This window comes from Echiichthys vipera (assembly GCF_963691815.1).
Source record: "Echiichthys vipera genome assembly, chromosome: 4".
Taxonomy (NCBI): Eukaryota; Metazoa; Chordata; class Actinopteri; order Perciformes; family Trachinidae; genus Echiichthys; species Echiichthys vipera.
The window spans coordinates 7,793,926-7,807,446 of NC_139829.1; the positions used below are offsets into that span (position 1 = coordinate 7,793,926).

At 38.4% G+C, this 13,521-nt stretch overlaps 1 protein-coding gene across 1 annotated transcript in view; it reads left to right on the plus strand.

Annotated features, from left to right (window-relative positions):
- LOC310945592 (protein unc-13 homolog B-like) overlaps nucleotides 1–13,521 on the plus strand; it is a gene marked incomplete at both ends in the record, with an annotated part of 78,273 nt that overhangs the window by 19,072 nt on the left and 45,680 nt on the right. The window contains 3 exons of the mRNA XM_083911732.1: nucleotides 10,997–11,065; nucleotides 12,397–12,486; nucleotides 13,188–13,328. Coding sequence (XP_083767858.1) covers nucleotides 10,997–11,065; nucleotides 12,397–12,486; nucleotides 13,188–13,328 — 300 coding nt within the window. The remainder of the gene's footprint in view (nucleotides 1–10,996; nucleotides 11,066–12,396; nucleotides 12,487–13,187; nucleotides 13,329–13,521) is intronic.

The following is a 13,521-nucleotide window of genomic DNA, read 5'->3' on the forward strand; positions in this document are numbered from 1 at the left end:
TTTGGTTTTCAGCTAAACATCTGTAACAGAGCAACATACAGTAAACACCTGGCAAAATACTCAAAACTACCTCTGTGATAGTTTCCGCTAGTGTCTCGAGGACCACATTTTGCCATGATGACACACACATACACGAACACACACACACACACACACATACACAAACACACGCATGCACACACACACGCACACACATACACAGACTGATGAGGCAAATACAAGACTTAAATAATAAATATAAGAGTGTTACAAAATTTGAAGAAATTGGAAACTCATTGGAAACAACTGATGTTAAAGTTACATTAGCAAAGTATCATTATGAACAAAAAACACTGGCTCCTTGTTCCCTAAGTCGAAGGTGTTAACTCATAACCCATATAGTGAAAATACCAGTTAGTTGAAAGCAATTAGTATTTTGTGTGGTATTTCCCAATGAGGATGTACAGTGCATATAGAAAGTCATGATAGGCCTTTGAAATAGTCACTTTTTTGTTTAACAGCCTGAAATGATAATACATAAAAAATATAATTTTTTTACAGCGTGATTTACACATTTTGTCTAACAACATTCAAGTGATTTTTTTTTCAAAATTTCTAAGACTTAATCAAAAATGAAAAACTATAATAGCAGTGTTGAAAAGTCATGAGTCCCCAGATGTAATACTTTGTGGAGGCTCCTTTTGCTTTAATTACAGCATCAGTCTGTTTGGATCTGTCTCTACCAGCTTTGTGCAGCTAGAGTGGAGAATATTTCCCCATTCTTCCTGCAGAACTGTTGGAGTTCAGTCAGATTCTGTGGTGAGCGGTGATGACTGTACTCTTCAGGTCCATCCACAGATGTTCTGTAGGATTCAGGTCAGGGCTCTGACTGGGCCACTCTAGGACATTCACCTTCCTCTCCTTTAGCCACTGTGTTGTTTTTATGGAGGTGTGTTTTGGGTCGTTGTCATGCTGAAGGTGAACCCCCTGCCCATTTTCAAGTGTCTAAGAGAGGGCTGCAGGTTTTCCTCAAGAATGTGGGTGGACTTGGCAGCATCCATTTTTCCTTCAATCCTGACCAACTGCCCAGTCCCTGCTGAAGAGAAACAAGCCCACAACATGATGCTGCCACCACCATGCTTCACTGTAGGGATGCTGTGGTTAGGTGGTTAGCTGACCATATAACCATCAGAATCTTCAATATGTTTTTTTTTTTTATGAGACTCAGTGTGACATTTTTTTCAGAAGAGGCTTCTTTCTCTTTCTGTCCACCCTGTCACATGTAGAACTTGTGAAATTGTTGTCACATGCACAGATCGACTTGTAACTCCTCCAAGGTCACCATGGGCCTCTTGGCAGCTTCCCTGATCAGTCTTTTCCTGGCTCGGTCTTCAGTTTGGCGGGGCAGTCCGATCTAGACCCGGTCTGGGTGGATCCATATGCCTTCCACTTCTGGATAATACTCTGAACGGTCCTCAGAGGGAGAGTTAAAGCCTTTGAAATATTTTATATCCTTCTCCTAACTTCCACACTGTATCCACAACTTTATCCTGGAGCTCTTTTGAAAGCATTGTTCCATCCATGGTGAATTTTTGGTGTTACCATGAACTACCAAGAGAAGACTCCTCAAGGAACAGCTGATTTTTATTCTGAAGTCAAATCAAAGGAAAAGCTGATTTTTATTCTGAAGTCAAATCAAAGGAACAGTTGATTTTATTCTGAAGTCAAATCAAAGGAACAGCTGATTTTATTCTGAAGTCAAATCAAAGGAACAGCTGATTTTATTCTGAAGTTTATTTCTAGTTTTTCATTTTTTATTAATTTTCAGAAATTAAAAAAATTCACTTGAATGTTCTAAGGCAAAATGTGTAAATCACACTGAAAAAGAAAATATATTTTTTAATGTATTATCATTTCAGGCTGTAAAACAAAACATAAAAGTGACTATTTCAAAAGGGTATCATGACTTTCTATAGGCACTGTAATGATGCCTTTGATTTAGTCCTTCAAAACAAATATAACAAGTCATAACACCCGTGCCCTGGCAGTCTATGGTCATCCCTCGTGTTTGTGCTGGCACACCAGTATACACCTGCAGGAAAATATTTAACCTCAGTATCTGATGTAAACTATCTGCAGGGAGGGAGGAAATCTCCAAGCCGAACTCTATACTATGTTCTGCTACATTTCAGACGTGAGTAGTCTGACTAAAATATAAATATAGAATATGAGCTGAATCATTATTAAATCAAACCTGAATTGAATCATATTGCATGGCATCACTCTTTCTGAGTGTACTGTCACGCTTTAGTTTTTGGGCATTAAACCCGATATCCATCTGTCTTTATTTCTTTGCTGTAAAGCTGTAAGCAGTAGCTGTTTAAAGTTTTTCATGGGAATAATTGATTCATGAACTCTTATTAAACTTCCTTTGTTTCTTGATTTCTTGGTTTCTAAAAATAATTGTTTTTTTTCCCTCACTGATTTCTTATTTTAGCTTTTAAGACTGAACAACACACTGGCAAAAGTGATGTTATTTGTTCTTTACCATCTGCTCAGCCACATCTTTTCTCTCTGTCTGTCTGGTTCATTTGCTGGAGCTTTCCTTTACTCTTTTGCTCCTCGAAAAACACAATTTTCTTCCCCTCTTTTTCTGCTTTTTAAAAAAAAAAATGCAATTTCAAACTGTATCTGTTTCCATGGCAATAAGGTGATAACTAATTAGTAAAACTTCACTTCAGAATTTCCTTAACTCCAGTCGTCTGTGCCTGTCTACTCAATCCCTCTCCTTTGCCTCCGTGTGTAAACGATGCCGTCACATCGATCTGTTCTTCCTCTCCTCTGCTTTTCATAATTCATCACTGAGATCATATCAACAGCTGACAGTTGTAATGACACTGTCTGTTATAATGATCAGGTGTGTGTGTGTGTGTGTGTGTGTGTGTGTGTGTGTGTGTGTGTGTGTGTGTGTGTGTGTGTGTGTGTGTGTGTGTGTGTGTGTGTGTGTGTGTGTGTGTGTGTGTGTGTGTGTGTGTGTGTGTGTGTGTGTGTGTGTGTGTGTGTGTGTGTGTGTGTGTGTGTGTGTGTGTGTGTGTGTGTTACAGACAACGTCTCTAATGCAACTGTAAATTTGGCCAGAAGGAACAAACAAACATTCTATTTGGTTGTTTTTCCCAGAAATTACTTTCCCAGGAAATAGCTTGTGAGCATGTACAGTGTGTTTCTTCTAATGCCTCTTAGCTATTATACACCTTGGCTACTGAGAGCTCCCTAGTTGTCAGCCACAGGCAGTACCGTTGCAGCCTGGTTGTCAGAAAAAATGGCATTGTACATTTCTGCAAACCACAGAAACATACAGTATTTGGCACCTTTTTCAGAATTCGATGGCTGTGCAAGGTAGGATTTTCCATGCATTCTTGCAGGAAGAGCTCTCACTCCTTTCAAATTCATCTGATCTTAAAATCTTTGTTTTCGTTTTTATCTACTGCAGCTTTAAGCGGTCACATAACGGTAGTTATGGTGCCTAAATTTAAACATCACATTTTGTTACGTAACTATTACACTATTTTGACAGCGTTAAATAGAACGCCATATTTCTTAAGATATCATGCAAATTTTTGTGCATAAGATTCCATAAGAAATCATACAAACCTGTTGATGAGAAAACGTTAGTCAAATACTGTAAAGTGTTACCTGTTTTCTTACACACATATTGAAGGAGAACTGTGTCTCGTAGCCAAATCAATCCGATTTGAAGTTTGTCACCGATTTCAATTCAGCTCTTGGACTTTTGTTTTTGAAGTGTTTGTTCCTGCTTTGGGGCAACAGTTCCTCCAGGAGCAATACATGCTGTTTCCTCCCAAGATAATTTGATGTTGCCAGCTTTCGGCAGCCTCTTTAAGGTACGCTTTATGAGCTTTAGCAGCTGCTGAACGAGGACAACTGAGATGCTTTGGTGCTGAAACAAGCAGATGGAGGGAAGAGATGTGATTAGATTGGAGCTACAGTGTCACAAAAGACATAATGTTTGAATCTGAGCAACGCTGATTCATCAAGTAATGTCTCAGGAGTTGGATGACTGAAGTTTCAGAGGAAGTTCTTGTCAGGGACTGTCTATTGGTAAGCGGGGGAAAGACCATAAAAAATAATAATAATATAATACAGAAACAATATAATATTACTTTTTTAATGAACTCTCATAGCTGAAGGATTTTTGCCTAAAAATACAAAACAAAGCTACTGAAGGTTCAGGTACCTGGTTGAGGAAATCAAGTGGAAGTCCATCTTCGAATTATCATTTTTATTTTCATCTTCAGGCTACTTAACTTAATTGTGAGGTGAACTAATGTAATGTTAATCATTACCAGTTGAGACACATCACACATCAGGAGAATTGAAACATATGCGAAAAATGTTTTACGATCACATAATTGTGTCACAGCCAGAGAACTGCAGCAGACCTGATTGGAGCAACCTGCCCCCCGTGGGACGCAGGTAAAATGACGAGAGTGGAGCCAAATATATATATTACCTTTACTGTGTGTGTGTGTGTGTGTGCGTTTGGATTTTGAACGTTAAGAGTGAGGACTGTTTTTGAAAGTGAAGCTATTTTGTCTGCCTCTCACTTCTTCAAAGAGCTGTTTGAAGGTTTAGGTTAAGGGTTTAAGGATGAGAACTCCCATAAAAAGACCAAACCTCGCTGCCCTTCACTGCACTGCCCCAAAGCCACTTGTCTCCTTTTAAAGCCGTAAACCAGGATTCACCAAGTGCTGCTGACCTTATTAAAGAGAAACTTTACCCGTAACATGGTGATGTGGGTATAGTGTTCAGATGAACCGTGTTTGTCCTGTATTTGTAGTGGAGGTCCCTGTGGAACATCATCATGCTGAAGTATAAAGTAAAGAATCTCTTTAAGCGTGTGTGCAGTAGTTGTTAGACAACAGTGAAGCTGGAAAAGTAGGATAAATTAATTCTTGGTTTAGCCTAAAGGCCACACACACGAGTACTTTCACGTAGAACTCAAATTTTACTAAAGATAAAGCTTTTAAGGGTTTTTTTATATCAGAAAGATGCAGATTTTGCACCGCGAATAAAGGCAATATGATTATAAATGAATGAATGCTTTATTTCAAACATATGAAATAAATAAATTACACTTGAAACACGAGTCATTAAAAAACACTTTGTATGTTTGAAAAGGAGCAGGAAGAAGCATAAGCTTATTAATTCCTACCCCTTCTCCACTTAGTATCTATACTATAGGTTTTCTTACTTCCTGTGTATCCTGTTTCTTTTATTTATTTATTTTACATTTTTTTTATTTTTTTATTTTAATACGCTCAACAAAACAAACAATTCCAACAAACAAACAATAACCACTTGTGTATAAAGAAATAAATGACAAGTATGGCAAAAAGTGAGAACCCTAGTGTTCGTCACACCCCTCTTCTTCCCTGTACCTTGTAAACACGGTCCGTTTGTACTGTTTTTGAATTTGCTCATGGTTGGACATTGTCTGAGCTCCTCCGCTAGTCTGTTCCACAGTTTCACTCCACATATTGAAATGCAAAAAGTTTTTAAAGTTGAGCGTGCATACAGATGTTTTAGATCCAGTTCCCCCCTCAGATTATAACCCCCTTCTCTCGGAAAAAAACATGCTTGAATATTTACTGGTAACGAGTTGTTTGTTGCTCTATACATGATTTGTGCTGTTTGGAAACTGACAAGATCAGTGAGTTTCAGTATTTTTGATTTTGAGAATAAGGGGTGAGTGTGCTCTCTGTACCCAGTGTGATGAATTATCCTGATTGCTCTTTTTTGCAGAATCGACAGTGGTTGTAGTTTAGATTTATAAGTATTGCCCCAAATCTCTGCACAGTAACTCAAATATGGTAATATCAATGAGTTGTAAAGAATGTGGAGTGATTTGTGGTCCAGAAAGTGTTTAGCCTTACCTAGTACTGAGATGCTCCGTGACAGTTTACTTCGAACATGCTTTATGTGAGGTTTCCATGTTATTTTTTCGTCTATAATTACACCCAGAAATTTATTTTCATGTACCCTTGCAATGTCCACACCGTCTATCTGTATTATTGCTTTAGTGTTCATTTTACAGTTCCCAAATAACATGAATTTGGTTTTGTTTAAATTTAAAGATAATTTATTTCTATCAAACCACCTTTTTAATTTACACATTTCTTCAGTGATACAACCCAGAAGATCCTGTAAATTCTCCCCTGAGCAAAAAATGTTTGTGTCATCAGCAAATAGTATCAATTTAAACATATTTGAGACGTTACATATATCATTTATATATAGAATAAAAAGTTTGGGACCCAGCACTGACCCCTGGGGGACGCCACAGTCAATGTCCAGGTAGGATGAGCTATACTCTCCCAACTTCACAAATTGACTCCGGCCCTTTAAATAACTCTCAACCCAGTTCAGAACTATCCCCCTGATCCCCTGTCGTTCCAGTTTATTAATTAATATATCATGATTAATTGTGTCAAAGGCTTTTTTAAGATCAATGAATATTCCAATTGCATATTGTTTATTTTCTATGGCGTTAGTGATTACTTCTAGTGATTCCATTAATGCCAGTGATGTTGAACTGTTTGATCTGAATCCGTACTGATTGTCAGTGAGTAATTTATGTTTGACTATGAATTTGTCTAATCGATTATTGAATGCTTTTTCTAAAATTTTTGAAAATTGTGGTAGTAATGAGACGGGTCTGTAATTTGTGAATTGGTGTCTATCTCCGGATTTATACAGCGGGACAACTTTAGCCGTTTTCATTTTGCTTGGAAATTTGCCGGTTTGAAATGATAAATTACAGATGAAAGTTAGTGGTTCTGAAATCCCCTCAATGACCTTTTTCACAATTTTCATATCAATGTTATTACCATCAGTAGATGTTTTATCTTTACATTTATTTACAATATCAATTATTTCTTTCTCTTCCACTGCTGTGAGGAACATTGAATTAGTGTTTCTATCTATAAGATTATCATTCCAATCCTGTGATGCCGGGGGATCCGGAATTTTTTCAGCCAGGTTTGGTCCAACGCTCACAAAGAACTGGTTAAAGCTATTTACTATATCCTCCATGTTTTCCTTTTTGATATCATTATCTATGAAATACTGAGGGTAACATTGTCTAGAGCCATTTTTGATAATGCTGTTTAGTATATCCCATATCCCTTTAATATTCATTTTATTTTTATTTAATATCTCATGATAGTATTCCTTTTTACTTTTCCTTAAAATACTGATTAATTTATTTTTATTTTTTTTGTATTTATTTTCAGCCTCCTTAGTTCTTTCTTTTATAAATTCTTTATATAGTGTATTTTTCTTTTTACAGGCATTCTGTAATCCCTTAGTGATCCATGGTCGATCTAAGTATTTATGTTTCCTACTATGTTGTTTAATAGGACAATTTTTATTATATAATGATGTAAATATGCTTAAAAATGTGTTGTATGCCTTATCAATATCACTTTCCTTATACACAGCATCCCACTTTTGTTCACACAGGTCATTTCTCAGTGCTTCCATAGTTCCTTCTGTCCTCAGCCGTCTATATGTTGTCTTTTCATATGCCCGATTTCCTTTAAATTCACCATCGTAAACTGTGAAGACTGGCAAATGGTCACTGATGTCAATGATGAGTAATCCACTGACAGTGTTGTCTTCAATATCATTGGTGAAGATGTTGTCGATTAATGTGGAACAGTGAGGTGTGATTCTACTAGGTCTGGTGATTTTTGGATACAGGCTCATGCTGTACATTGTGCTAATGAATTCGTCTGTTGCTTTGTGCTTGTTTGGATTCAAAAGATCAATATTGAGGTCGCCACAGATGAAAATGACTTTTTGATTTACCTTTGAAAAAGATGCCTCCATCCAGTTATTAAATGATTCTATGCTAGAACCTGGTGCCCTATGTATACAGCTGATTATTATATTTTAGTTTTTTTCTCTACAGATTTCAATTGTTATACATCCAAACAGATTGTCCACAGCAGTTGACATATTTTCCACTACCCTATATTTCAAGTCTTTTTCCACATATACAGCCACACCTCCTTCACAAAAGCTGTGAAGTCAGATTCAAGATGGCAAACTTTACTCCTTTCAACCTCAACAAAGGCAGCACATATCAGATCCACTCCTTCCATTCTCACCTTTCTCAATAAAAGCCCTAGACTGTTCAGCCGCTCACCTGTATGAATATTCACAGGCGAGCATTTCACATTTTCATGACGTTTATTTGACACAGGCCCATGTAAAGGCCTTTATCCTTTAAAGGGATAGTTTTTTATTTGACCTCACAGAACACATGAGTTGCTGGTCTACCGCTGCCTCGGTCGGCTAGTTTGTTTGTGTTGTGTCTTTGGTGAATCTGAACTAACCCTTTAAAACCACAAAGTCACGCAGAAACAAACTTACCAATTGAGGCAGCGGGAGACCGGTGCAGATACATGTTTAATTGCTTCAGATCCCTGTTGTGAAGGGATGTCTGAACGCAAGGTAGAGCTGTGAAAATATTGTAAATATAGCATGCACATTAACTGATATTAATTTGTGTGTAAAATAAGTTACAGTAAACTGCTTAGTTTCCACTGTTGGTTATCTACTGTTGGTAACGCATTGACTCTGGATAAATACTTCATACAACCTTCAAAAGATCCAAACTGTCCCTTTAAGGTTCGAGAGCTGCCGTGTAGTTGTGCAAGTGTCCTTTCCTTCATTTTCTCTCGTCCTAAATCAAACTCCTCTCGTCGCTTTCTGAATTCTCGAGACATAAATAAATAAAATAAAACTCTGTGTCTCTGCTGTGGAATATTTCCTAACCGTTTGCATTGCTCCTGCCACCGAGGAACACACACAGATAGACGCAAACAAAACAAGAGCTGAAAGAGTCTCTCAAGCATTTGGCAGTATTTTTTATGGGTGTTTTGTGCCAGGCAGTGTTGGCCATTGTACATACTTTTATCCAAAGATAAAAACAAAGGGAAACCCTGTCCAATATACTAAAAATGCACAAATTAATTGCTATGCAACCGCTACTTTTCCAAGGAAGTGAAAGACTGAGGTATGACAGATTTCAAAACAAACTTTTCAACTGTTATATAATGAAATTGCCCCTTTAACTATTAGTTAAATGTGTCCCTAGTGCACTATTTAAAAAAAACAACTAGTTATTAACTTTTGCCAATTTCCAGTGAGGCTGGAAACCCTGCTTCTCTTTCTTCCTCCCCCTCGTTCTCCCCATCAGACAGAACTCATTTTATCTCCTCAGTTTGTCAGCCATGTCGTGACTCCCCCTACGCCAGAGTACTCTCTCTCTCTCTCAATTACTGTTAGCTTTTTTGGCATGACATGGAAATACATTTGTGTTGCCAAAGGATATGAAGGAAAGAAGTGGATAAATGACAAAATAAGCAATGGGGATACCTCTGCTGGCTGTGGCTCAGGTGGTTGGCCCTTTCATCATAGCGTGGTTCTAACCCCGGCTCCTCCTCTCCATGTGTCTCTGTGTTTTTAAGCGAGACACTGAACCTAAATTGTTCCCAGTGTGCAAATCACTAAACAGATGCATCTGTTATCTGAATTTAATATCAACAATTTTATATAAGTTGTAAAACACATTCATTAAAGGCATCTTGGGTCTATCCTTGAAGTCTAACAAACATGTCGAGTGCTTTTCCTTACTGATAAAACATTTGAGAAGCCGATTGTTTAGATATTTATAATTTTACATTGTTTACATCCTGTTGGTTTTAGCAGCCTGTGGGCGAGTGAAGTTTTTTGATTGTCGCATTACTGAGTATCTTGCATTTTTTCAGGAGCACCCTGAACGCCTCAGGTGGAAAAAACATTATTTGTTTTTATCCACTGACCACTGGGATGAATTTAGAGCCGAAAGTTCAGAGATTAAAGAAGGAAAGCTTCATTCGTTCAGCCATACTGGTTTAAATTCAGCTTTTGTCACAGGGTTTTCATCGGGGGGGGATCCCTGTTGAATGGCTTTGTTTAAAAGTACCGGACTGTTACTGGAAACCAGACAAATCTGCTGAGCTCATGTTTCCTTTACTGGCGTTCTCCATCCAGGCTTACCATATCCATACCATATTACCAGGCTCACGAGATTCTGATCAACCTGTCAAACTAGGCAGTGCTGATCAAATATGACGAATATTCTTTTACTGTATTGCCTATTTCTCTCCTAAAATGTTGTCGGAAACACTTTCAAGTGTACTGTTTGGCTTTAATTTCCATTCTTTCCTGCTTCAGAACAGACCAGGCACTGCCCTGACTTGCATGTCTCACTCAGCGCTTCGTCCTTTCATTGCTCATTGCTTTCATTGTTTGTAGGTCTGCATCCGGAGGTGTGTTGGTCTGCACCGTTGCTAACACACCTATGAAAATCAAAAATGAAGTGAGAGGGCCCAGACTAAGAGGCATTTGGGAGTGTGGCTACACCGATCCATACACAATATCACAAATGTGGTTGAATATTTTGAAACATAACTCAAAGTATATCTTCTGTTCTGCGTCTAGTGGTGTGTGTTCAAGTTGGATATCCAGTCTGATTGCACATATACAGTCATGTGAAAGAACCATCTGTGTTCATGTAAAACATCACACAACGGTCATTTTAGTTCAGTGTGGGTTAACAGATTCTGATGGTAGCATGTAACTGAGACTTCTGTGTTCATTCAACACAAAAAAAAAGCTTTTCATCATCATTTTAAAAATTCATGTAGCTCTAATGTTCTTTTATTTTGGGCGTGTGCAGAAGAACTGTGTCTCTGTTTCTTTATATTTGTGAAGCAAAACATTTGTTTTTCTCTGCATCATTTTAGCCTCTCTGTTGTCGTCCATGGTGCTAGACAGCACACTCATATTCACACACACTCTTAGGCTTATTCAAACAGGCTGCAAATTGCTTATGTCTGTGTCCTCCCCGCTGTGTGAACAAGTACAACATTCTCTTTCCAAACAGAGAGATCGTTTTGTGAAGCTTCTGGATCAGCTGCACAACTCCCTGCGTATCGACCTCTCCATGTACAGAGTGAGTCTCTTATTCTTTTCTTCACCACACACAGATCTGTAGATCCAGTCCACAGTGCACACAAGTGCAACCATCTGACGATGACAGTCAGCCTCCTGTTTTTGATCACACAAGTTTCTGTGAGTTCCCAAATCCCTTGAATCACCGCTGCAAAATTGTTTAGGATAAAGCCAAGTGTGTGATTCCTGACCGAATCATCTGGTGTGTGCACGTTCTCGCGATTAAAATCTCCCACGTCTCCCAGGTTTTTTAAAGATTTGAAAACCCTTTTATGTGCACTATAACTAAGTGTCTGTCACAAACTGAAACATATGTCTTTAACAAATAATTTACCACCTCCTGCTGTCATCTGGCTTATTTAAGAATGCGCTTCTTACATGCTCTTTATGTTAAAAATACTCTCTGCTCAGCTGCTCTGTTGTTGCTCATTTTCCTCTCTCGTAAGATTATTCTGGGGTCACGGCGGGTTTTTCATTTAGCTGTAGTTCTGCTGTGGATGAAGAGCAGCAGCTATACGCATTTTAGCCACCTAAAAAAGGTTCATATAAAATAATCTATATCTCTGTAAGTGTATGCTTTAGATTACTTTCACTGCTTTACCTTGCCGTCAAACAGTCTTTTACTTTGGGACTACATTTTCTCAACCGTAGAACTTCCATGTTCCTACGCTTAAATGCAGTAGTGCCGCACACCGCCACAGATCAACTCCTGCGCTTATGCGTAAGAACACAGAATGTCTACGGTTGAGAAAATGTAGTCCCAAAGGTAAAGACCGTCTGACAGAAAGGTACACCTAAGCACTATTCGGACAGGATTAGTTTAATGTGGGGACATGGGGTAAGGTCATTTTTACCAGAGGACCTGTGCGAATGAGCCATGTCAGTAATTATTCAAGAGAATGTCAGTAAAAATACGGCTATTCTCACCTTCTGTAAAACGGTCCGGAAAGAATCCCTCAGGTAAAACTAATCCTGTCTGAATACGACCCTCTGGGGGCATGGAGGCACTTGAAGAAGCACTCTGTTTTTAGATAATCAATATTGGTTTTGTGTTTACTTGATTTATGATATCAGGAAACTACAGGGAGACAGGAAGATGATGTAGTGCATATATCGAGTAACCCCTCCCACATTAAACAAATCCCGTCCATATAGGGCTTTACACTGATAGGGATTTACATGTTCCGTAGGTAATACACTGACTATGCATAATTAACTCATACAAGCCCAATCCCAAATATCTGAAATATCCCTTTAATCCTAAATGAAAGCTAAACCTTGCCATCTAAAGAATAAATGGTGTGAGCATGTTTGTTTGTGTGTTGTCTGCAGAACAACTTCCCGGCCAGCAGCAAGCCCCGTCTCCATGACCTGAAGTCAACCGTGGATCTTCTCACCAGCATCACTTTCTTCAGAATGAAGGTAGAAACTAAACATCAGCTCAAATATCATCAAATCATCAAACCAAACACTACAGTAGAGATTGCATTATTTTATTTACTTTAGAATTAGGCATATGTATTGATTTAGTAAGATGATCAAAGAAAATCATACACTAAAGTCAAACTGCCACCACAAATTGGCAGCATTTTGTGTGTTTTTTTGGTCCTCGGGGTGATTTTTGTAGGAGTAGAAACACGCTCACATAGAATTGATGTGCAGTGTGACAGGATTGACTGCAGCCTCTGACTAATGTCTCTCAGAGGGAGATGGTGCTGTTGAGTTCAGTCTGTTATGAGAAGATTGATTCCACAGTGGAGGACAGAGGAAAGGTCGTGGATCTGCACGTACACACATCTGTTTTCTTTTTCAGTTTGATTTGAAGCAAAAAAAAAGCTTTGAATTACACTTTGGCCTCAATTTCCGATTACATTCTGTTTATTCTATTTCTATTGATGTATTTGTAATAATCCACTCACACTTTGTGGTTATTTATTTATTATTTCGAAATAAATCTGTCGAATCCTCAAAAATGTCCGGTGATCACAGCTTTATCTCTATTGTCTGAAGAGTTATAGGTATATTCTAGATTAATCAAACTGATACGATAATATTTTTATATTTACCTACTTTATGGCTTATGAAAGCATGACTGTATGTCTGACTAGTCTGGTGTCGTGCAGGTCTTGGAGCTGCAGAGTCCTCCCAGGGCCGCCAATGTGGTGCGAGACTGCGTCAAGGCTTGCTTGAACTCCACATACGAGTACATCTTCAACAACTGTCTGGAGCTCTTCAACCGCCAGTTCCAGCCCGCCGTTCAACCAGTGAGTTGCTGATCAGACATATGTTTGAGCCTCTGTAGTAGATGTTCAGCTGATCTGTGCCTTTCTTACCATCTGGATTTAATCATCTAATAGTTGTCTAATGTAAGAGTCTCAGTATAATTCCTTTCACACATGTACTATAATTGCAACCCTGAAATTATCAAGACATTAGAGGAGCAGTATGTGAGAACGC